Raw genomic sequence first — 23230 nt, forward strand, 5'->3', positions numbered from 1 at the left:
GTCAGGGTTCAGTATCCAGAACCACATATGAGTCATACCTTGATTGTTTTTTAGATAACAACCACAGAACCAATCACTTGATCATGTTTGAATACATCCATCTATTTCCTGAGCCACTTTTCCAATAAGGGTCGCATGGTGGCTGAAGTCTATCCCAGCTGTCGAGGGGTGAGAGGCGAGGTTCTCTTTGGACCGGTCACCAGTCCATCACAGGGCTAACATGGACACACGTGTGCTTATAGTCATATCTTCTAACTAACATGTTTGAGTCTTCCACTTTACTTACCTGAGCGATCTTTGAGTAATGCAGGTTTCCCCAGATTAGTGCGAGTTAACCAGGCTTTAACAGCTTTAACAGCACTTTCAGGATTATTGCCATGCTGCTACGTCGACAGGTTTTTACCACACAGCTTCAGATTTTGGCAGATCTCTGCAGACTTTGCTGCAGGCTCACAGCAGCATGCTGCCTCTTTCAGCTCACACTATAAATCAAGTTTCTGTATTTGCCCTCTGGTCCACAGTGTTGTTAATGCATATGGATTGTTTTGGTGGGAACTTTTCTACTTGTTTTTTTAGGTATATGCTGTAAATGTCTGCCTTTTCTCAAATCTATTAGAAATAAACGTCTCTATTTTCTTTATACAAACTACCCCCACTAACCAGAGTCGTTTCATCCTGTCACGCTTTCATAACTAAAGCCTCTTGTCAGAAGTGGACTTAAATCTCCGTCTCTACAGTGATACATGTGGCAGCACAAAAAAAACGTAGCTCCCTTTTTGAGCAAGCCAGTCATTTCTGGTGCAAGTGCTCTCCATGGTGGTTCTGTTATATTCTGTTACATACAGTGGATCTCCATCATTGTCTTGTCTTCTTCTCCACATCCCAAACTGGGCGTGTCAGATGGCCGCCCCATCCTGAGCCTGGTTCTGCCAGAGGTCTCATCATGTTAAAAGGGAGTTTTTCCTTCCCACTGTCGCCAAAGCTCTGCTCAAAGGGGATCATATGATTGTTGGGGTTTTCTTTTGTTTTCATTGTAGAGTTTTTACCTTGACAAACTGCAATTTGGTGCTATATAAATAAAATGGAATTTAACTAAATTAAATGAAATTGAATTTGACCTGTTTGCCGTGGCAGGTCAGTCCTTAGAAATGTTGTTGTCTTTATTTTGTCCTTTTGTAGATGGAAGAAGATGGTGACCTGCCAAAAACCCTTGTGAAACTGAGGCGGACCCCCTCCGATGCCCCCCGACCTGCCTCGACCCCTCCCGTGATCGCAGCCTCGGCCGTACAAGATGAAGACGTCGAAGAGAAGATTATTGCCGAGCTGGAGGTACATTAGTCTGGATTTTTAAGTGAGAAGTTATTCATCTGATTTGTGTTGCAGATTTCTGTTAATACATGTTGTCTCGGTGTGATAACGTGTCTTTCATAAAACTACAAAGATATTTCAGAGAATGCCTGTAAAAGATTGTAATAAAGGGTACAGCAGCCCAGCAAAGGCCACCCCCACCCCTCCCTGCATCATGGGCAGAAAGGTAAATTAAAAACCTCCAGCTGCCTTCTGTCTCCGCCACACCTGTGGGCTCTGCTTCTGTTTCTGCTCATTCCCCCTTTCTTTGTATTTCCTACTACTGCTGAAGCTTTTGTAGCGACTAATACAAAGAGTCAACACCTTTTTCAGGGTCACACTGAAATAAGCAGCGGAAACACAGCTGTAAAAAGCCAGCAGACTAAATTGTAGACAGCACTTTAATCTGGTGGTTTTCTGACCTTGGTTTAAAAAAACACCAGCATTTCCCACCATTTATACATTCTGCTTTCATGTAATCAGCCTTATACTGTGAGGTTTCTGTTAGAGGAGAAAAACACACGACGAGGAAAATCTGGTGATTCATCTCAGCGCGCTAGCAGTGACTGAATTTATTTACTGATTATAATTCAATTTAAATACAATAACTGGCTTTACAGGAGCGAGGAAGAGAGAGCACCGTGGGCACCATGCAAAAGTCTTCTTTACATTTTGCATTTTGTTTCTGAGGAGCGAGACTTCCTTATATTTGTTTCGCTTGTACAAGTCGTGCAAACAACGGTGAAGGATGTCATGTGACTGCAGCGTCACAGTGTTTTCTGTCACTGTGCACGCAGTACTGCGAACCGTGACTGATGGCATTAATCTGTTGTTTGCTGCTATGTGGATAAATGACTGGGGGAGTAACGATGACCTGTTTTAACAGAAAACTAGATAAAGTGTTAAAATCTATTAAAGTTGCCATGTCAACAGCACTGTATGTGAATCAGATTGTTTCAGTTTGTTTGGTGATGCTTAATTACTTTTCTGTGATAATGTAAGCTAATTAAAGTGTATGCTATATTTAAAACATCCTATTTAGTTTTTTTTAGTTTTTTACTCCTATGTGGGATCAACAGACGCTGAAATATATCAAAGATTAAAAGAAATAACTGGATTTTCTGGTGGCGTATATTCGAATTGAAAACGTATGTGTGTTTTCCACATTCATATTTAAAAATCCAGTTGTAGGCAGAAGGCTGAATATAAATTTAAGGTGGCTGAACTTTTCTTCTCTTTCTAACCCTGTTAATGTGTCCTCTCCTCTGCTGACTTTCAGTCTTGCATATTGTGATGTTTGTTTATAAAATGTGCATTAAGTCTCTGTAACCGCTGCAGCACCTCCTTGTAGCTGACGGCGTGATGCGATGTGCAGTGAGTCAGCACGGATCGAAGCAGATCATGCATTTAGTTTAGAGTGCTCTTTATGACAGCTCTGCTGGCACGTTGAGCCGAGAAAAGAGGTCTTGTTTTTGTTGGAATTATCGCACAACGCCACTAAGCAGGTAGCTGTCAAAATAAAGGGACGGTGAGACGAGGAGGGAGGGCGAGGGAGGGGATTTCAGGTTCAGAGCTGCAGACAGAAACGTTTCTCTGAAAGAATCTATTTTCTCACATGCAGGTGCTTTAAATTCAGATCCCGCTTTTGTTTGCTGAAGGCGTTTCAAGCAGCGTGGCATCTTTAAAGTTCCTGCCAACAGTGATTAAAGTCAGCAGAAATAAATTGTCTCTTTCTAATACTGGTCATTAAATCTGTGCTTTCCTGTGGTAGAATATTTTTACTGAAATTTGGTCCAGAGAGACGCAAAAAAGGTTAAAGGTTAAAACTCAAGAATGGTGAACACCGGCACCTAGATCCTCTGTGTACAGCTGCTCTCTACAGACGTGTAGACATTATGCAATCATTCGTCACAGCGCAGCACTGTAATAGATGTAAATCCAGTCATCAATGAAGATTTTTTTGTCACTTTTTAACAATTTAAGCTCAGTCAGAATCATTTTATTCAAAAGATGTCCTTCCACAGTACATCGATTCACCACCCTTCACTGCACATGCACGGAAAAGAGCGAACGTCAGTGACAGCAGATGTAATTTTAATGAAGACGTAAGGATGCAAGGCTAAAGGAGCCTAAACAGGAAGCTCTGCATGAGATGGGCATCAGCTGATGCAGCCTGGCACAGAAAACAACTGATCTGAAGTATTTTTTACAAAAGTCTGGTATACAGATCTTAAAAGTATATGAAGACCTACTTTATTAAGTACATTGTTCTAGTGTGCAGTTTGTTCCATATTTATGTGATAACATCACAAAGTTGCTGCAGATTTGATGATGTCAATCTCTCGTTTCACCACATCCCAAAGACTGGATTAAAATCTGGTGACAGTGGAGGTCATTTGAGTTCAGTGAGCTCGTTTTCATGCTCCAGGAACCAGTTTGTTGACGTGCAGCTGGATGGATCCATGTTTTTATGTTGTTTACATCAAATTGTCACTCAACCATCTGATTGTTACAGCAGAAGTCGCCTCAGACGAGGAAACATTTTTCTAAATCTTCTTTTGCCCAATTTGAGTGAGAAAATATGAAATGTAGCCTCAGTCTCAAGACGTTAGCTGACAGTAGAGGCGTCTGGTCTTCTGCTGCTGTGCCCAGGCTGCTTCAAGGTTCAATATTTGTGTGCTCAACGATGCTCCTCTGCATACTTTGGTGGTCAGCTGAGTAGCTATTAGCTTACTGCTATCGTCTTAAAGCAGTTTGGTCCTCTGACGTGAAAACCACATTGCTTCTCTTTTTCTGACCAGTCTCCGTAAACACTAGAGATGGTTTTTAGGGAAAATCTCAGCAGATCACCAGTTTCTGAAATACTCAGAATAGCCCAGCTGGTACAAACAGTCATGTTACATTAAAAGTCCCTTAAATCTAATTTCCTTGTCGTTCTTGAACATGTCCATGTGCTTAAATCGGTACGCTAACAGATATTTGTGTCAATGAGCAGTTGAACAGGTGTGTCTAATAAAGTGGCCGGTGGCTGCATACAGCATCACTATAAACTGTAGTAGCATTGTGGAGTGAATGGTTCTGATCGTACAAGTATTTGAGATTCCAATCAGGACAAGACAAAAGTAGACACTGATTTTAGGACTCACATATCTTAAATATCCATAAGATATGTTCAGCATCTGTTGCCATGGTGATCTAGTGAGGTAAAAGACTTAATGATAGCTGCACTGGTGGAACAATACTGTGATGTTGGGATATCGGATTGTGCAGAAAAAAAGACCCATTAATGAAGCTATTCAAAAACAACAAATATAATCTACAACACATGGCCAAAAAAATAAGTACACTTTCAGCATGTGCTGTGTTTTCATTTGGAGGGCTTGCAGATCACAGTCACGAATCATTACAGTATAGAGAGGCTGTGTCTGATTTCATGCCAACACTTGGCTGGTTCAACATGAACACAAGCCGAAATAAGTTAAATTAAAATGACGTTGCTCTCTCTCTCTCGGCTCCCACAGTACAGCAGTAACTCTCCCGGCCCGACGAAGGGACCCTCTGTCGCCGCCCGGCTCAAACACCTCCAGCAAGGCAGCCTGGAGAGGCCCAAAACCCGCAGGCAAAAAGAGGAGATCCCCAAAGTCCAGGGTCAGCAGCAGGTATTCCACTTCTAAAAAGTCCACCTCTGATGCTTCGTCTGCCTCTGCCTCTCCTCTTTGCTGTCACTCCAAAGGAAGTCCCGCTCCCTTCCTCGATGACTTCTGCGAGATGAAAACTGTATAGGCCTGACCGGCAGACGACACGAGATCAAACACAAACCAGTGGGGGAGAATATCTACAGAAACCTTGGGTTTTTTTTACCAGTTCTTGATGTGTGTTTTGAGTTACTGGATCTAACCTAGCTTGCTTAGAGGTCAAGTTTTTGTCGTGCGAGTACGTCAATGTTTTGATTTCCTGAGGAAGGTCTCGGTGCTTGTGACTGACTAAACTAGCTTTATTATGATAGATCTATTCCGATACATCATCTGCCTCTGTTGTGTGAAATAAGCTTCAGTAATGCCACGGAAAGACTTCATATCTCAGAGTCACAGAGATGATATTTCACCCTGATCCAACCATGTTTTCTCTCACTGAATCCTCCTCATCTCTCAGTCTGTTCATCCAGTAATGACCACATGCTGCTCTTTTTCTATTACCCATCATTTAGACCTCAAGGTCAGCAGGCAGGGCTGCAGCAGGCACTGAAAAACCTGAAGGGTTCACATTCCAGCCGCTAGGCCAGTCCATAACGCTAGCTTACTTGCCTTTTTTTAAAGCCAGGATGCTATGATTATTTTGCAAGACACCAAGCGCAGAACACAAGGCATAAGGTCAGCAGAAGATGGTGTGCAGGTTTCAGTTTAGTGTCTGCAGTAAGCAGAGTTAAAGTAGCACCCTTAGCAGTGATGTTAAAACAAAGACGAATCGATGGAAAGAATGGAAGCAAGGACCACAACCCAAACAGATAATGAAGATGAGCTGAACGAGAAGCAGCGAGACAACAGGCTGCAATTTGGGGAAGACCTTAGTGAGGATCAGGGGCAACAGATCCCCAAAGAAAGCCACCTTCCCCTGGAAGCAGTGATTGAGCGTTTTGCACATTTTGAAAACTGTAGCAGTTGTAAAACTGGTAGAAGCGACCGTGACTTTGAATAGGTTGTGTGGGAATCCTTTGCTGAAGGCAGACGTGGTTGTTCTACTACTGAAGGAGGGGCCAGGTCAGAAACCAAACCTCAGCAAATTCAAGACAGTGTGGGGACTTGACTTTACAGAGGGGAAGGAACCAGAATTGGATGGGCAGGGCTGTGATGGAGGGGTGTGTGGGGCAAGCAGACATTAAAGATATGTGACAGGAAGAGGAGTCTTTGGGGTGTCGTGCTAGTGAACTTCAGATAAATTATTTCCAATCATTGATCTGAATATAAAACGGGGTGTAAGGAAAGTTTCAGGAAAAACTTTTAAACTAATGTCAAGTTCTCTAAAAGTTATTTTCATTTCAACGTCTAAAAATTCAACTTAAAATTCAAACTTTCTCGTTAGCTTCTATCCTTAGACTGTATTTAAAAGATGGACACATCAGTAAGAAGTCCTGTTTTGAAGCCTCGAGGTTAATTTTTCACCGCTGTCAATCTTGGCATTTTAAAACCAGATGTGACAACTCAGTAGCCAATGAACACCCCCTACATAATCCTCCTTTCTGACTCTAATAATGACAATAATTTACAAAATTATTTACAAAACAGCCTTCATGTTTATTTAACTAAACCTGAAATGATGATTTAATGATCTGAAAGTGTTTTCTGAGATCACAAGGCTGCTGTCCCATAGTCTCCTATCAAAGATGAGTCACGTGAGTCTCCCCCTGCTGGCTGTTAGAAGAATGCAGGTTTTTATGTTGGCTTCACCTATCAGACCTGAGCATTCGGTCCATCTTTTATACTGCCTGTGGCTCTATTGGTCATGTGACCCAGTAACCATCTGTCATTTTAATTACCACTGACACTAAAGGAAGTGGGGCTGAATATCAGCCACTTTTATCAATGACCGGCGGCGAGAAGTGGTCGGGTAACGAGTTAAACTTTTCTTAACTTTGAAGCGAGTGACAGAGGCGAACACTAACTGGAGATGAACTAGATATACAGAAGCAACAGACTGTCGGCTGTAAAGCTGAGAGCAGGATTTGTCATTTTCAGTTAATTAAGCTGCACGTTATTTTCCCAGTTGATAATTTGTTTGAACCTTTTTATTTGCTGTTGCTTTTGACCTTGATAAACAGGTGAATTATTCTGTTTTAGCTCCAGTTGTGCTTGAATTACAAAACCAGGCATTTATTTGCTTTAAAAAACTCTCTAACACTTCTTTCTTACCACAAACACAACCGCGACCTTCCTTTCCGCAAGACAAACTTGAGACTTGTCTTGGTTCCCTCAAATATCCTTAACAGGCAAGTTTGATAAGAAAAGGAGGCATGAGAAGCCAATATTCAGGATGGGGGAAACCTGGAGTATGTCCGTGTGACAGAAGGAGCAGAACTGGGACGATTTACAGTGCACACATTCAGGAGTTATCTGTAGAAAATGCAGATAAAGTAAATTTTTTTTGTGAGTTCCTGGTTGCACAAAGACTAAAAAGTAAACCTTACAAATTTTTTATGGACTCCTGCAGTGTTTCATTATTAAAGTGCTGTGACGGCTTTGTACAATTCCAAACTACTTAACCACGATGTTTGTTGGCAAATTAAACCTCCAGTTTAATCACTTTTACACAGAAAGAGGCTTCTGAGCTAATCCAGGCATCTTGAATAAATAAAAATGCCGCGTACGCTAGCACGCCTTTCGCAGCTGATTCTGAATCTGCCACAAATTCCCATCCGCTATGTCGCCGTGCACCAGCACAGTACAAAGAGAGAAATCGGTGAGTAAATCAGCAGCTCGGTGTAAAACACGTCGCCTCCTCCTGAGCGTGTCTGTGCAAACGGGAGGTTAAAGTTGGCTGATGAACCCTCAAACACGGCCCTTTCGCCACGGAGCTCCACTCGCTCTTATCTGGTCCTGCAGGCGCTCCGGGCTGCCCCTGACCTGCTGAGCGTAACAGCCTTGACCCATCCTTGGCTACGATCCTTTTTGAGTAAATACTGACAATGAAAATAAAAACGCATCCAGCTGGTGCCTCTCAGGCAGGCAGGCAGCGGGTCACTGTCAATCATCCTCTCATTTGTCAGCGCTGGTTTTGATTAATGATTAATGATTTTTCCATGAGATATCCGTCATTAACTCAAAGCAGCTCCTCCACATGAGCCCAGATATCTTTATAGACTTCGCTTTCATGTATGCGAGCAGGCCAGCGTCTTTAACAATGCCTGATATTAGCAGTAACAGCCGTTCACATGCGGCCAACATGGCTGACCTCCAGTTGACACGCGATGCCATCTGGGCGCTCGTGGACGAAGAGGCCGTGAGGATTAGTATTCAGCTCCGGTGCCATCTTGTACCGGTCTGAATATTAACTCACTTTTTTTTTTTGCACCTCATTTCCCTTATTGCTTTTTAAAAATTCATGATTTTATAACCACACAGCCTGAAAGCAAATGGTCAAATAATGTACTGTAATTTTTCTATTACGCAGGCCGGAGCCAACGCACGGCTGAGATAATGTCATCGAACGTGCTGTTAATATTATGCACAAACATGTTCTCTTATCGCATCCGGCTAAATTAACTGTAGAGCATCACTTGTAATGGAAACGCTGGGATAACAGCGTGGCTCATCTGTGTCATGTCAATGTCAGCCTCTACTGTACATACAACCATGCGGCCAAATGAAGCCTCGTGTAAACGAGTTAATGTAAAGAGAAGGGAGGCAGTGAAGAGTAAAGAATACACAACTGGGGGAGGCGGCAGTGAGTTTACTCACTGAAGCTAGCAGCTAGAATTAGAAACCACCTCACAGGAATGTTAATGTTTTACCTTCTTCCTGTTGATGGACAAAGATGCTGTTCCAAACTCAGTGGCTGCCTCACTCCTTTTGGCTTCTGCTCTACTTTAAATTAAATGAAAATGGGTCAAAATTGTGTTTCAGATCTGCAGAAATCTACAAAAAAATGTGGTCAAAGCCAGAACGTAGGAACTAAATTTGAACTTTGTTGTCTGTAAACTGAAGTCGCGATCGCTCTTTCTGCCACGACTCGACAGACGCTTCTTTTCCCTCAGGATCGGTGACCTGGAGCGAAGTCTGCCTTATGACAAATGAACAGAACCAAGGGTTCAGCTCTGCTTCTTACCAAAAAATCTCTCACTGCTGCTGCTTTCACTCATTCTTTAGGAAAATGGCAGGAAACTCCTGCAGTAGCAGCTCCATACCTGCTGACATCAGTGGTTCCAGCTTGTTTTTCTTTTTTTGCTGCAGCCAGGTATTTAGCAGCAGTAGCAGCACGAAGCTTTTATTGGTGGACGTGCATGATACTATATTTGGTATCAAGATGAAAAAGGGCTAACCTCAGCAAGGCCTCGGCCACCACTGACAAAGTGTGGCCAGCCGTTTATTCCCCCTACACGCAGCCGATGAGGACGCCTGTTAGGGGGCCGTTCACGTGCTCATAAAGCTGACTTTACATCCTGTTACTGATTCCCCAGCAGAAGCGATTATGTACAGATATGATTCAGTAACAGTAACAAAGAGGAACTGAAGCATGTAACTATGGTTTATCTCAAGCTTATACACCACTGGTCCAAAAAAAAGGTCACACATTGATACTTCATTGGCCACCGTTAGCTCTGGCACACGTTCACTGTGGCATCATTGCAGTAAGCTTATGCAATGTCACATTTATTTCTGGGCTGCTGTCTTCTTTTGTTACGGCTGGGAGAGTCAGACCGCTGCGTAAAGCCTTCCCCAGCACATCCCAAAGATTCTCAGTGGGGTTCAGGTTTGGACTCTGTGGGGTCCGATCCATGTGTGGAAATGATGTCTCATTTTCCCTGAACCACTCTTTTTTACAATCTGAGGCTGACGAATCATCTTGGATAAGCCCATGCCATCAGGGAAGACAAACCTGGTCATTCAGTGCAGGATACCTCACATATTACTGAGTCAGACCCCTAATCCAATGGTGGGCTCCCACCCACAATGCCCTGCCCCCAAGTAGTGATTTTTTTTGGGGGGGTTTTTTGCCAAACACTGAGCAATTTACATGACTTCAAAGCCACATTATAAGTTCGAGAGTATTTGGCAAATATGGAATTTTTGCACATTAAAGAAAATAAAACAGCAAAATAAAGACATCCAGATGAATCAAACTGTAGCCGACCTAACTAGCTTAGCAGCTCTCTGTAGCTGCGATTACACCTTTTAAAAAGTGAATCGATGCTTAAATCACATAGTTAAATCTATTAAAGTCTATATTTTATTATATTGGCTTACATGTTAATGTGATGAGTGTTAATAGTATTCAGACAGATGGAACCAATTCCCCATAAGCTGCAGTTGTAAAATAAGGCTTATTCTCTTGAAAATTAAAAAGAACAAGACAGTTGAAAGAGCAGTTTGAAGATGAAGTGTCCATTTCTGCAGTTTTAGGTAGTCTGAAGGATCTGCTGTGTAAAGTTATGAAGGTGAAAAGGAGGAAAGTTAAACCGTTTTCCTCCCCACGCTGCTTCTGTTTTTGCTGCACTGCCGCTGTAGGCGGGTAAACTTCACATGATGCCCGCGTCTCCATCAGCTGAACTGGTGTGATGTTGCTCCGGGCAGACGAATGCTTTTAGATTCAGAGTGTCAGGCATCGGGATCTGCCAAAATAATGTGAAGCGATGCAACATATTTGATCTCTTCTTGACTAGATTTACTCTTTTGCTTCACTGTTTTGGTTTTCTTGTGGTATCGGCTGCTGTTTAGCATTCTTCAGTTTGACGGAGAAGCTGCTGTGCTGCGTAGAGGAGGCGGTACGCTTTTAAAAATCCCCTCCGGAGTCTGTCTCTGCTCGTCCTTTTGTTCCCGAGAGCGCCTCAGATGTACCTGTGTCCCCCCCCCCCCGGGGCTCCAGGCAGCACCTTGTCACCACAAACAGTTTTCTTTTATTGCTGAACTTAAGCTGTTGTCGAGTTGGATTCTTCCCCCTTTGTACGCCCTGTTCCAACAAGGTTACAGACAATACCAGCACTCACACGTTTTATCCAACCAGCCTTTTATTGGCCTAAACTGATTTTTCCATTTGCTGGTGTTTTGTTCCGTTGCACTGCATTTGACCTCCCAGCGCAACCATAGTTAGGTGTTTAAAGAAGTCATAAATTGACAGAGAAAGCAGATTTATCTCAAGCTTCTTCTTGCTGCCAGATTATGCCTCCTTTGGTGGCATCTTTTATATACAGTCTGTGGCCAAACGTTGAGATAATTCTAGAAAACACCAGAAGTCCTTTAAGTTTGCTGCTACTCAAGTACGCACCGAGTACCCATCCATCAGGTAAACAAGAGTCGCGACGACGTTCTTGGCACATGCATCAAATTTCTCATTACACACCCAGTGCGGTAAACCATCTCCATCGTCAATCTTCCTGAACGTAATTTGTTTGTCTTTCGGCCGGCCGAACATTTGGATGGACAGACCGTTTCGGGCCGTGTGTGGCTCATAGAGGTGTAATGGGAGGGAAAATCTGTAGCCCACTCATGTGCAGAGCCGTTCATTAGCAGTGGCAGCAGAGGGGGCCGGGGGACGGCCAGCCGCTGGTTGTTTTTCCACTTGGTTTATTTATTTGGCACAAAGAGGAGCTGCAGAGGCTGCTGCTGCTGCTGCTGAAGGCGAGGTGTTTAAAGTGAGAGCAGGTCAGAAACATAAATGTTTTCTCAGGAACACCCCAGAGCCCCGGCTAATACCGAGCTGTGGTCAGAGGAAAACTTGCTTCTGCTACACCTTATCTTTCCTCCTACGTCACGTTCCTTTCCTCGTCTCCTCTGCCTGTCTCCTTTTCTTTTTCCACTGTTCTACTCTCTTCATTACGTTTCCTTTCATCCCTTTTTTCTTCGTCCAGTCGTTCCTATCCTTATCCATCCCTTCTTTATCTCCCTCATGATTTCTTCTCCTCTTTCCTTATCTCCCCTTCGTATCTTCTTCATTTTTCATTTCCTCATTCCCACTCATTTCCACCTCTGCTTCCTCCTTCCATTCCCATTCTTCTCTCTGCTTTCCTTTTCTTCCATCTTTTCTCAATCTGTTTTAACCTGTTATTCCATCGGCCTCATTCCCATGTTTCCTTATCCTTTCCTTCCTTTCCCTTCCTATCTTTATTCTCACTCATGCCTTTCTCCCTTATCTCTTCTTTTTGTTTCCTTCCTTATCTCCTTTCCATCCTTTTCTTTTAGATTTCTCTCCCTCATTCCTCATTTGATCTTGCCGTTCTTGTTTCCTCTATTTTGTACTTCTCATCTTTCCTTTTTTCTTGTCCCCACTTCCTCTTTCCTTGCCTTTTACATCTCTTTCTTCCTCGTCTTCTTTCCTCATCCCTGGCTACCTCTCCTTTTCTCCTCTCAATGTTTCCTACTCTTGTCTCCCCTTGCTGTTTATTCTCCTCTCCTTTTTTAGCTTCTCTGCTCATCCTGTCTTCTTCCTCCCTGTCCTTCTTGTCTGATGCATTTGTTTCCTTGTGTCATAATCTCATTCCTCCTTTCCTTGTCACCCCTCGTCATTTGTCGTCTTCTTGTTTTCTCTCCTCGTCTCCTTTTCATCCTCCTTCCACTCCCGTTTCCTCTTCCTCCTGTCACTGCGTCACACACAGAAGAGGAAGAAGAGCTGAATAAGGGCAGATTTTCTGTCCCTCGTCTCTGACAGCAGCAGCTCTGTGATCATTTCTGCCCGTCTGCAGCCCAGCGACAGCTTCGCACTCTTCTCTCTAGTCTACCCACAAGCACGAGGGCTGTCACGCCGATGCACCAAAAACCTGACGTCCCCGGCGGCCAATCACATCGAAGCGGAAAGTAGTGGTAGCGCAGGAGGGGGACAGGGAGGGGGAAGGGGCGGTGGAGGAGATCATAAATCATGGATGATTTAACAGAAACTTGAAATACATTTGTCTGTTTGTAAAATTTGATTTTTGTCTTTTTTTCTTTTTTCCCTTCCCTTTCACCGCTTCTCGTTTCCATTCTAATTTTTTCTTCCTTTGCTCCCGAATCTTCCCTCTCTGCTTGCTTTTTTGGGGCAGTGCTGAGCTTTTGTCACCGCTACAGCAGAAACGCCGCTCATTGATCTGGGCAATCATCATCACCACATCACCATCAGTTTCGCTGACGTTTTCCCCTCGCTGCTTTTTCGCACATCATTTTGGTCCGTGAGCCAGTCTCCTTTCTTCCTCCTCTCTCTCCTTGCTTTGCCTTTTTTCATTCTCTGTCTGCTTCTCAGGTCTCTCAGGCCTCAGCTGGACTAATAACGTGAGGAGTGAGTACTCGGATCGTTCTGGTTTTGGACTCCTAAATCCTAGCTCAGACCTTGAAGGTGTGACATTTTGTCATTAGCGTAATTTGTCTGACTCTCTCGGCTGCTGTAGAGGTCGTTTTCACATTAAGGAGCCAAATTAAAAGGGTAAAATTTATTCTGCACATTTGGAGGTTTTTCCATCGGCTCCAGACCTGCGTTGTGAAGCAGTGCGAGGATTTCACCTCTAACATGTATGTCGCAAATCCATCTTTTACCATAACTAACAGCTAAACACAATACCTGTGTCCCAGCTTCGCACCGGCTCAGCTACTTTAAAAAATAACTTTTACGCTCAGTAAAAAAATGCTGCTTTGGGGGATTTTTGAACAAGAATATACAAACAAAGCTTAAAAAGACAGGGCAAAAAAACCTAAAATTTGTGACTATGCCGAAATGCATATGATAAGCAGTAACACAGCAACAGAACCATAAAAATGTCAGAGCTTTCAGTGAGGGAGGATAGATTTGGGTGCCTAGCCGGAGCTTGGAACGTCCACGATGAGTGACCAACAGTTAGCTACAAAGTGATGCATAACAAACAAACTTTTACTACTTTTTTAAACTTTTACTATTTAACTAGTCATGCATACTGCGAGTTTTATCCTCTCTAACCACGCCCCCTTTTCTAAGTCACACGCCCAGTGACTTTAGCCACTCCCACTCATTCACTCCCATTTGTAAAATAAACAATGCGAAATATTTGCAACTCCAGTCAAAAATAAAATGATGAAAATGATGATCATTACTAAAATAAACTCTCCTCTTCGCAGGTGTGTGAAAGTGTGAAACTGGGACACAGCGAATCGTGTTACCCTTACCTTTTGTCTGCAACACGTGTGTTGTCAGAGTTTAACCCGTTCCCAAATCGGTGTGTTATAAAAGTTTTAATGAATGTGACAAGTCGAGTTTGGATTAAAGCGCAGAAATGCAGCGAGCTGAGACGAAAGGTTTCATGTAAACCGAATCTAAAGTGACAAGATAAATAATCCTGCGCGCACCCGGTGCTCGACGCGGTGCGTGACATCTTGCTGGAGGGAAATCTGACACTGACTGTGTATTTATACCACCGGCACACAGTAAATTACAAGCAGACATTTTATTATATAGTTAATACATTTATGGAATGTATTAGTAGTGTCAGAAATAGCATTAAAAGCTAGCACGCAGTTAAAGTATAACCTAAACCACTTCAGATATATTGTATGTATATTAACAATCATTTAGTTTAAATTTGGGAGAGAACATGTAAAAAAGAAAAAAGTGTCATCTATGTTTTATATAATCAAGCTTTTTTTGTATTTTTATACTTGAAGAGGATTCATACGCACGTTTAACACATTTATTCTGTAAATTTTTATTTTTCTGCGTTAAAGATTTCTTTATTTTTTCTGCTAACCATGAAACAAACCATTAACACATTGTATCGTAGAGACCAGGAGAGGCGCCAGATGCTCGCGGCGGGCAGGAACATGTATAGAAAGCACATGAAACAATCACCTCTCTGATAGGATGGCCTCATTTTGTAGCTGTTTTCCTCTACTATAACCAATAGTGTGCATACACTACACAGATGATACAATTCAAACTGTTTATCGATGGTTTCTTGATGAATGTGTGATTGTTCAAACCATTTGTGGGTGTTCAAATCATGTATATAAACCCAGATAATATATAACAAAATGGATTTTATGTGAAACTTTTATAGAAGGAATTAAAAAAAGAGGAAAAAACTCTCCAAAATGGCATGCATACTGTATACATTCCTGGAAATCTGCACGCTGGGTCAACAGAGGTCTCATTTTCTTGTCAAAAATTCTGTGTATACTTGTGAGTGTATGATAGAGTAAAACAAAAATTGTACAGTTACTTAGATTTTTGTATTATGTTCCAAATGGCAAAGTAAAGCCCCCAGAGAAAAAAAAAGAAAAGAAAAAACACGACTATTATACCTTCAGAGAAATGAACGATATTGTATATCAACTAAATGATGAGTGGTGCTTGCTGTGTGGGGTAAGTGTTGTTTGTGAATCGTGAAGAAGAATGATAAACTACTACAAAGTCAGTATAACTAAAGACCAACTAAACAGTGCAAAAACACTGCGCAACTTTGTGTGTGGAAGCTAAAAGTTGCTGCTTCGTGTGAGAAAAACCAACCGAATGAAAAATGTTGCTGCTTTTGTACATCCTGTTGTGTTTTTGTGACAATAAAGGTGACCCTCTTATAAACGACGAGTGTCGGCGCCTCATTTATTTGACTCGGGCAGCTCATCCTTAATAATGAATGATAAATGTATTACCGTGTAACGATGAGAGGAACCGCTTTAATCTTGTTGATTCTGGAGCCTTCCCTCTGGACAAATAAAGGTCTCAGATTAGTTTAAACACTAACCAAATATGCGCTCGGTTAAACCTGAGCTGCGGTGTGATGAGGTCGGATCAACTTTCATTTAGATTAGATGAAAGTTTAATGAATTATGAAGGGAAGCCGAGCGTAATGAAGAAGATTGACAAAGAGAAGGTGTAAGCCTCTAAACATGCTGGTATTTATGTGGCTAGAGTCATCTGAAGGTGCTTTACTAGTTCATACATAGTACAAAAGAATTTGGAAAACCATGAAAAGTTTATTTATTTCACAATTCAATTAAAAAGGCAAACTTTCACATTTACTCATATATTGTGTAAATCCCCCTTTTTTGCTTTACTTTGAATGATGGTGGTTTATAGGTTAGGAAAAATCTGAAATCCAGGCATCAAGTTATTAGAATCCATCAAAAAAGGATATGTAATTGTAGAATGTTTAGCTGATTTTAGAGTTTAGAAATGTGTTAACATAGAATGTAGAACTATTGTAGAGACACTGCCCTCAATATAATAAAGGCCTCACTGTGTCGTGAACTTAGGAGTAGATTGTAGGAGACCCCTCCCCCACTTGAACTGTGAGAGTAAAACAGAGAGGAGTTAATGCTGAGTGGAATTTCCCCAGAGGATGTTTGGGTGGGGGTCTCAACATTTGTAACTGGATAACTGTCGTCTGGAAGAGAGATGGGTTTTATGACCTAGGGAGTCACCTACACCCACAGTGTTTTAACTGTCACGCACACACATCCACACGCACACTCACTCATGTGCACTCATACATACACACAGGTATGCATACACAGTCACACACGAGCACTCACATAGACACGCGGGAATGCGCACATGTAGGCATTCATGTGCTCATGCACATAGACACAGAGTTTGCAGCACACCGTGGGGGGTTTTATGATGGGGACGCCTCTATAAAGCTGGCTGTAACTAACAAAGGGGTGAAGATTTGGAGAGGGACACCGGCCTCGTCTTCCCTTCTAGAAGTGCATGCTTAAATGAAGATGAATAAAGGTTTTGTGAAATGACTACTGAGTCCCGGTGCCGTCTCTGGAAGTTTCGACGAATAAAAGAACCGGGGTAAAACTGATTTCTCAAACGTCCAACTTATGAAGAGCATGTCTGTATTTTAAGGTTGGCTGTTTCTAATCTTCCAGGTCCAGTCTGACAACAGTCAGCAAACCGTTTTCTAGTTATTCGACAATATATGGAGGCGCTAAGTCCTGCCAGACAAGTTATCAGCAAACGGAACCACAAAGTGCTCTAAAATATCTTCCTAGACACGGTGTTGACTTTGGACTTGATAAAACACAGTGGACCAACCCACACCAGCAGATGACAGATGGCCCAAAGTCTCACAGATTGTGGAACATTTACACTGGACTTCACGCACCTTGGATTCAGTCTGTCTCCAGTCTTCCTCCAGACTTTAGAACTAAATAAAATGAAAACTTTACCTTGATCTGAAGAAGACTGTTATGCTATTATTCAGAGGTGGTTTGATATCAGTAAGGGGACAGTGAGGTGGCCCCTGATGCTCTAACACAAGCCTCAGTCTGCTGCTTGTGAAGCTCTGCTGAGATCTTGACTCAACTTTTCCTTAGAGTCCTACTTTTCCCTTTGGTAATCCCCAACTTTCCATTAATAAGCTTCAGTACTGTCTTAAAGCACGGTGTGGCAGGCAAGATACGGACTCAAAATGCACGACTCAGGAGACAGAATGTGAAAAAAAGGCAGTTCTAATGCTGAAGACTTTCCAAAATACAAAAATAGGGCAGGGCTGGAGCCAGGAATATAAAACTAGGAGTCTAGGGAACGCGACAGAACAGAGGAGCACACGGCGTTGAGTAAGGATGTGACAAAGGACAAGAGGAGATTCAGAGAATAAATACACACCGGATAAAGAGGGGAGTGGAAACAGCAGACAGCACAGCTGGAACAAATCAGAGATAACAAGACAGGGAAGTCAAACTAGATAGAAATCACAAGAGACCATCAAAATAAAACTGGAAATAACCAAGACAGAGACTCAAACATCTGAGACTGACAGAGACATAATACAGACATGGAGACAAGACTAAACGAACAGAATAGGATCACAAAAGGGAAATACCGAACCATATTTAGCTTAGAGCAAACAAGGCACTACAGACACACAACCCAACTCGAACATAACCCTGGAAGATATAATAAATCAAGGGAAACAGGAACATTAACACTGATGTAACAAAACGAGAGAAACAAATGTCTTCAAAACAAACGGTATCACAAATCCACGGAGAAATTCAAGACCCAGGGGCCAAGACAAATACAGCAAGCCTTTTCAGCAGCGCCCTTCTGTGGCTTATTCACATCATCTGAACAACTGTCAAGTCTGCAGACTTCCCCATGATGAAAAAAGTTCTTTTTTGTATTTTATTATCTACTATCAACGTTGCCTTTGCCCTACATATTACACCACGTATAAAGACTGAAATTACAGTCACACCTACTCTGGTAAGAAAATCAACTGAAAACAAACAAACATTCAAAATGAAACAGAAAAATGCAAAACTTGTCAACAATTTGCACAGTTACAGTGTTGTCCAGGTCCTTTTTTCTGCCAGAACAGCCCGGACCTGTCGAGTCATGGACTCCATCAGACCCCTGAAGGTGTGCTGCGGTATCTGCACCAACATGTTAGCAACAGATCCCGTAAGTTGAAAGGTGGGGCCTCCATGTTGGACTTGTTTATCTAGTTCTGTCTCTACCTCACTTGTGGACTCAGCTTCTATTTTTACTGATCCCCCTTTTGATTTACCGCCATTTAGTTCCTGCAACTACTAATGGTTAACACAAAGAGTCCTTTTTCAGGGTCACAGTGAAAATAAAAAAGGAAACACAGCTGTATAAAGTGTTGGCTAAATCATAGACTGCTTTAACTTGGTAGTTTTCTCATCTGGATTTGAAAGGCCAACGTTTCATATCGTTTACACATCTGGATCCTTTCATACGCATTTGTTTGTTCAGGCTTTTACTGTGAAGTTTCTGTTAGAGAAGAAAAAACTGAAAAAGATGGCCAAAGATCAGAAATAACAAGATGAGTTTATATGCAAATTATATAAAGTTTTTTTTCTCCAGAGGCCACACTGAACTTTCACACCTTGCATTGATGACGCAGTCATGTATAATTATATCTTCACATATTTAGTTTTAGTTTTTTGCATGCTGTGACTTAGAGTCCGCCTTTATCTTAACTTTGGCACTGTTTCCTTCAGCATACCGAACAGGCTACATTTCAAAGTCAAGCTCTTGTCAGGCGTTCCCAATCATCTGCAATTTATTCATATAGAACAGGAACATAGCTTCATACCAGCAGCCCTTCCCTCTTACTCCGATCCTTGACTTCCTGATTCCTGCTCTGAACTAACCCCAGCCTAATATTCTCTTTTACCCACTTCTGTGAAAGTGCTGTCTGTTTCAAGAAGAAAGAACCAAAAGCATCGTTGAGGCATCGAAAGACAGATAACAGTGAGTATGGATGAGCCTCAAAATTAATCTAAGTCATCATGACCCTAAATATAACCTGTGAGAATATGTCATTTTGTTTTAAATTGCTCTCCTAAGGCTGGGTAACGACACGGGGGTCAGGGTTTGGGATAGAGGTCAGGTTTTTTTTTTTGTCCTTATTATTATTCATAATTAATTTATACCATGTACAAATGTTTACTACGTACGATACAATACACTAGAAGACATGCATATGCACAGAAAGTGCTGTGGGAACGTATTGTTATGTGCAGTGTTATGTTACCACATGAATTTAATGTCAAACATTTCAATAGCAACTTAAAAGGTTGTCAAGCATTTGGGAAAAACAGAAGATGCAAAGATAACTGATTTGAAATGTGACAAGGCTGTTGTACAAATTTAATCAGTCAGATGAAGGGTGATAAAAAAACAACCTTCCTGAAAAAAACAGGTTTGTTTTATCACTCTTCATCTGACTGATCAAATTTATGTGGTTGAATAAAATCTAGTCACTTCAGAATGTATTCAAATCCCCCCCCCCCCCCTCATTTATTAGACTGTAGATTTCATAAACAATGAATGAGATTGTTTGAGACAGTCATGGCTGAGTCATCCAAACTCTGGGGACCCCTGACGATTGCCCCTTTTCCACTAGCACCTTTTTGCCTCGACCAAACTCTAATAGGTTTTTAGAGTTTTCCATAGAGTTTACCAGGTACTTTTTTGTACCTACTTTCCCAGGGTTCCAAGTGAGCTGAGTTGGGTCAAAAATGTGATGTCAGCAGATGGAAAGTCACCGATTGGCCAGGGAGTGACAATCACTGGCTAAGTCATGAAAGCAACCCGTTCGCGAAGAATCAAACCCTATTTTTGAAACGAGAGAAGTGGGCACGCACAAACCAACACGGTGGTCCGACACTGAGGAGCAGGTATACCATCACCTCCATGTCCTTCATTTTTGTGTTGTGTTTGTGCGGCAGGCAAATGACATCACAGCTCTTTCAGGCTGCCTCGCTATAACAACCCCACCCAGACTGAGGTGTGACTCGGTTGTATTGGAAAACAAGCAAAACCAAGCAGAGTAAAGTCGAGCCAAGCAGGTGCTAGTGGAAAAAAGGCACGACATGATCATTTTCTCATTACGACGTCTCCAGCTAACAGGTGGGCTATTGGCTAACTTTTACAATTTTGTGCTTTCACAGCACAAAATACTGAATTTTAAGGCAGTGCAAAATTAAAAAACAAAACAAAAAAGGTGTTAGGGGTTCATTAAAAAGAGTTTAAAAAGACGTGAATCATCTGGTTTCACGTCCTGTTATTTTTCTTTGCAGGGAGGAAAATACTAACATCGGCCACTTCAAGGACAAGAACTTGATTTATTTATCTTCTTCTAAACAGCAGTTGACTTTATATTTAGCTTGAGGTGGATTATTGTGCAGCGCAAACATAAAAATGGAAATGTTTTGGGCCACATTTGGATTCACGGCTTCAACTGACCTGGATGAAAATGGCAAAGCACGTTTGGAGAGATTTAGGAGGCTGTACGACCAACTTGAAGATGGCCTTGGGCGAGATTCTAAGTGCTTTGTACAGGCAGCTGCTGCAGATGATGCAAATCTGGAGGGTTCTCGGAACGAGGTGGTCCAAGCTCCGTTTGTTTGGTTTGGAGGCACTTTTAGTGGAACTTTTGGAGGCATCATTGGTGCAACATGTGCCACTTTGGGAGCGGTTTGCGCAATGATTTACTCCAAACTTTGTGGAGATGTTGATACAGTTAGTGCAACGGTTGGCTTTGTGAGCAGCGTATTTGGGGGAGTAGTCGGAGGAGCGTTTACCGGTGCAGTTAGTGGGTCGGTGAATGCGGCAGCTTTAGTAAAAGATAGAGAAGATTATGGCTTTTTTGGCGAAGTGTTATGTTTCACTGTTGGCTGGGCAATCGGTCACGGAATCGGCCGCTGTTTTGGTCGGCAAGTAGGTGCAGCAGGTGGTGCTATAGGTGGAGGATTTGGGGCTTTGTATGCAACGAGAGCCACAGTTCGTTTAAGCAGAAGTTTAATCAAATATAATTATAAGAAAAATCGAAAAGCAGAAATGATGAGGAACGCTAGGGGAGACAAAAGCTTCCAAACACTTGTAAAAGAGTTGAAAACAATAGAAAAGACTGTCAACAACATGTTCTCCAGCGATGCTGTGAAAGACGTCGTGGATTAGGGTGCAAAGATTCTGACTGCTGTGACAGGGATGGAGAAGTGTGTGACGAACGGTCAGTGGACGGCAAACGGTCAGAGTTCCTCTCCTGTTTTTAAGAAGCACCAATCCCAGAAGAGCTGCAGAGGATGAGCGAGGGAGAGGAGAAACTCTGAGGCTGTCGGTGAAACAGCAGCTCTGAACATTTAGTGTTTATATTTAGTTGATTTTTTTTCTGAGTTCCTAAATTCTCTTTTTGATTCATTAATTTTTCCAAAATGCTACAATATCGAAACTCAACCCTTTTCTTGTTAAACATGTCAGTGGGATTTGGGGATGCTTTAACAACTGCTGTCAGATTTCTGTGTAATGTTGTTTAACTACTGTTGTTCTTTCTACTTTGTGCTCTTTATGATGCTTGTTACCCCCACAGAGAGGGGAAATCCCTGCCCTCTCAGATACTGTTCAAAGATGAAGGCAAGGCAAGTTTATTTATATTGCACAATTCAACAACAAGGTGATTCAAAGTGCTTTACAGAGACATTAAAAAACAAAAACAATAAAAAGCATGATTTAAAATTGATAAAAAAAACAGTAGATAAAATCAGTAGTTAAAATATAAGTTTTGAGATTTAAGCTTAAAAGTGTGGATTTTGTGTTTTTATTCAAATGCAGCTGAGAACAGGTGAGTCTTCAACCTGGATTTAAATAAACTGAGTGTTTCAGCTGATCTGAAGCTTTCTGGGAGTTTGTTCCAGATATAAGGAGCATAAAAGCTGAATGCAGCTTCTCCGTGTCTGGTTCTGACTCTGGGAACTGATAAAAAAACGGATCCAGATGACCTGAGGGATCTGGAAGGTTCATGGGTCAGAAGGTCACTGCTATAAAGTGACTGCTATAAAGATTAAATTTATAGCTTTATACAAATAAAGCTATAAATTAAATCTATAATGATATTTTTACACTTTTTAAATGTAAAATGATTTCTGGTTAACTTTTGCTCATTACACCTCTGCTTCTTTTTACAAAGAGGCTTGTCTGATGTTTCCTTATTTGTCTCGTTGTAATCATGTGGAAGTGGCACAGTTTCACAGCAACAGGCCCGCCCTCCTCCTCTGAACACTCCCCAACCTCAAACATTACTTTCACTATTTCTGTGCAAGTGTAGTTCATTTTGTGAAGAATGCACCAAATGTAATGGAAATGTCTCTCTGTCAAGCTGACCTTACTTACTGAAAGGCTACATAGTTTGTTAATAGAGCTCCAAAGACATACCACATGTTGATGTACAGCAGAAGGTTTCACACACTGCTCTGAATTTGTTTGGTTAACATGTCAGATAACTCGTCTCTGTTGTTTAAATTGTTTGTAAAGGGATAAAATAAAAATATTCATGAATACCTGGTGGTGTGCACCTCGAGCTTTGTGTCAACAGTGGGCTCGACTGGCTGATTGGATATGGGGCCTAAACAAAAACCTAGAACCTAAACAGGGAGGAAACTAGAAACAAGTATAAAGTAACTGAACTTGACACAACTACATGGGAAATCAGAGAAGGCCAGGACAAGCTCAACATGGAGACACGACTGGGAAATCAGAAAGGGATCACAGAACATAGTAACTAAATATTACCAAAAACCAAGCACAGGTACTTTGTTACTGTGCTTAAGTAGAATTTTCAGGTAACGGTACTTGAGTTGTTTTTTTCTGACAACTTTTTGATTTACTCCCTACATTTTAAATCAAATATCTACTTTCTACTCCTTACATTTTCAGAACAGGCTTGTTACTTTTAGTTTAAGGTATTTGAGGCTAGTTATTA

The 23230-nt window shown here is 41.8% G+C and overlaps 1 protein-coding gene and 1 long non-coding RNA gene across 4 annotated transcripts in view; both read left to right on the forward strand.

Moving 5' to 3' along the window:
* The window catches only part of srcin1b (SRC kinase signaling inhibitor 1b), a 123926-nt gene extending 108370 nt beyond the window's left edge, over positions 1–15556 (forward strand). Inside the window, exons 17-19 of the mRNA XM_085417081.1 lie at positions 1180–1329; positions 1442–1534; positions 4869–15556. Coding sequence (XP_085273207.1) covers positions 1180–1329; positions 1442–1534; positions 4869–5021 — 396 coding nt within the window. The 3' untranslated portion in view covers positions 5022–15556. The remainder of the gene's footprint in view (positions 1–1179; positions 1330–1441; positions 1535–4868) is intronic.
* Positions 15557–16657: 1101 nt separating this feature from the next.
* Positions 16658–22781, forward strand: LOC146664068 (uncharacterized). Of its 3 annotated transcripts, XR_014913090.1 has the most exons (7): positions 16658–16791; positions 16869–18207; positions 18285–18405; positions 19160–19221; positions 19963–20150; positions 20227–20382; positions 20553–22781. It is a non-coding gene; the product is annotated as an uncharacterized LOC146664068 (long non-coding RNA). The 3 variants fall into 3 exon arrangements; XR_014913089.1 differs by having other exon boundaries at positions 16869–18417; XR_014913088.1 differs by having other exon boundaries at positions 16869–18405.
* Positions 22782–23230: the final 449 nt, after the last annotated feature.

Source organism: Rhamphochromis longiceps, linkage group LG8 (assembly GCF_057381845.1).
Source record: "Rhamphochromis longiceps isolate RC_006_pf linkage group LG8, R_longiceps_female_GT1.1, whole genome shotgun sequence".
NCBI classification, from domain to species: domain Eukaryota; kingdom Metazoa; phylum Chordata; class Actinopteri; order Cichliformes; family Cichlidae; genus Rhamphochromis; species Rhamphochromis longiceps.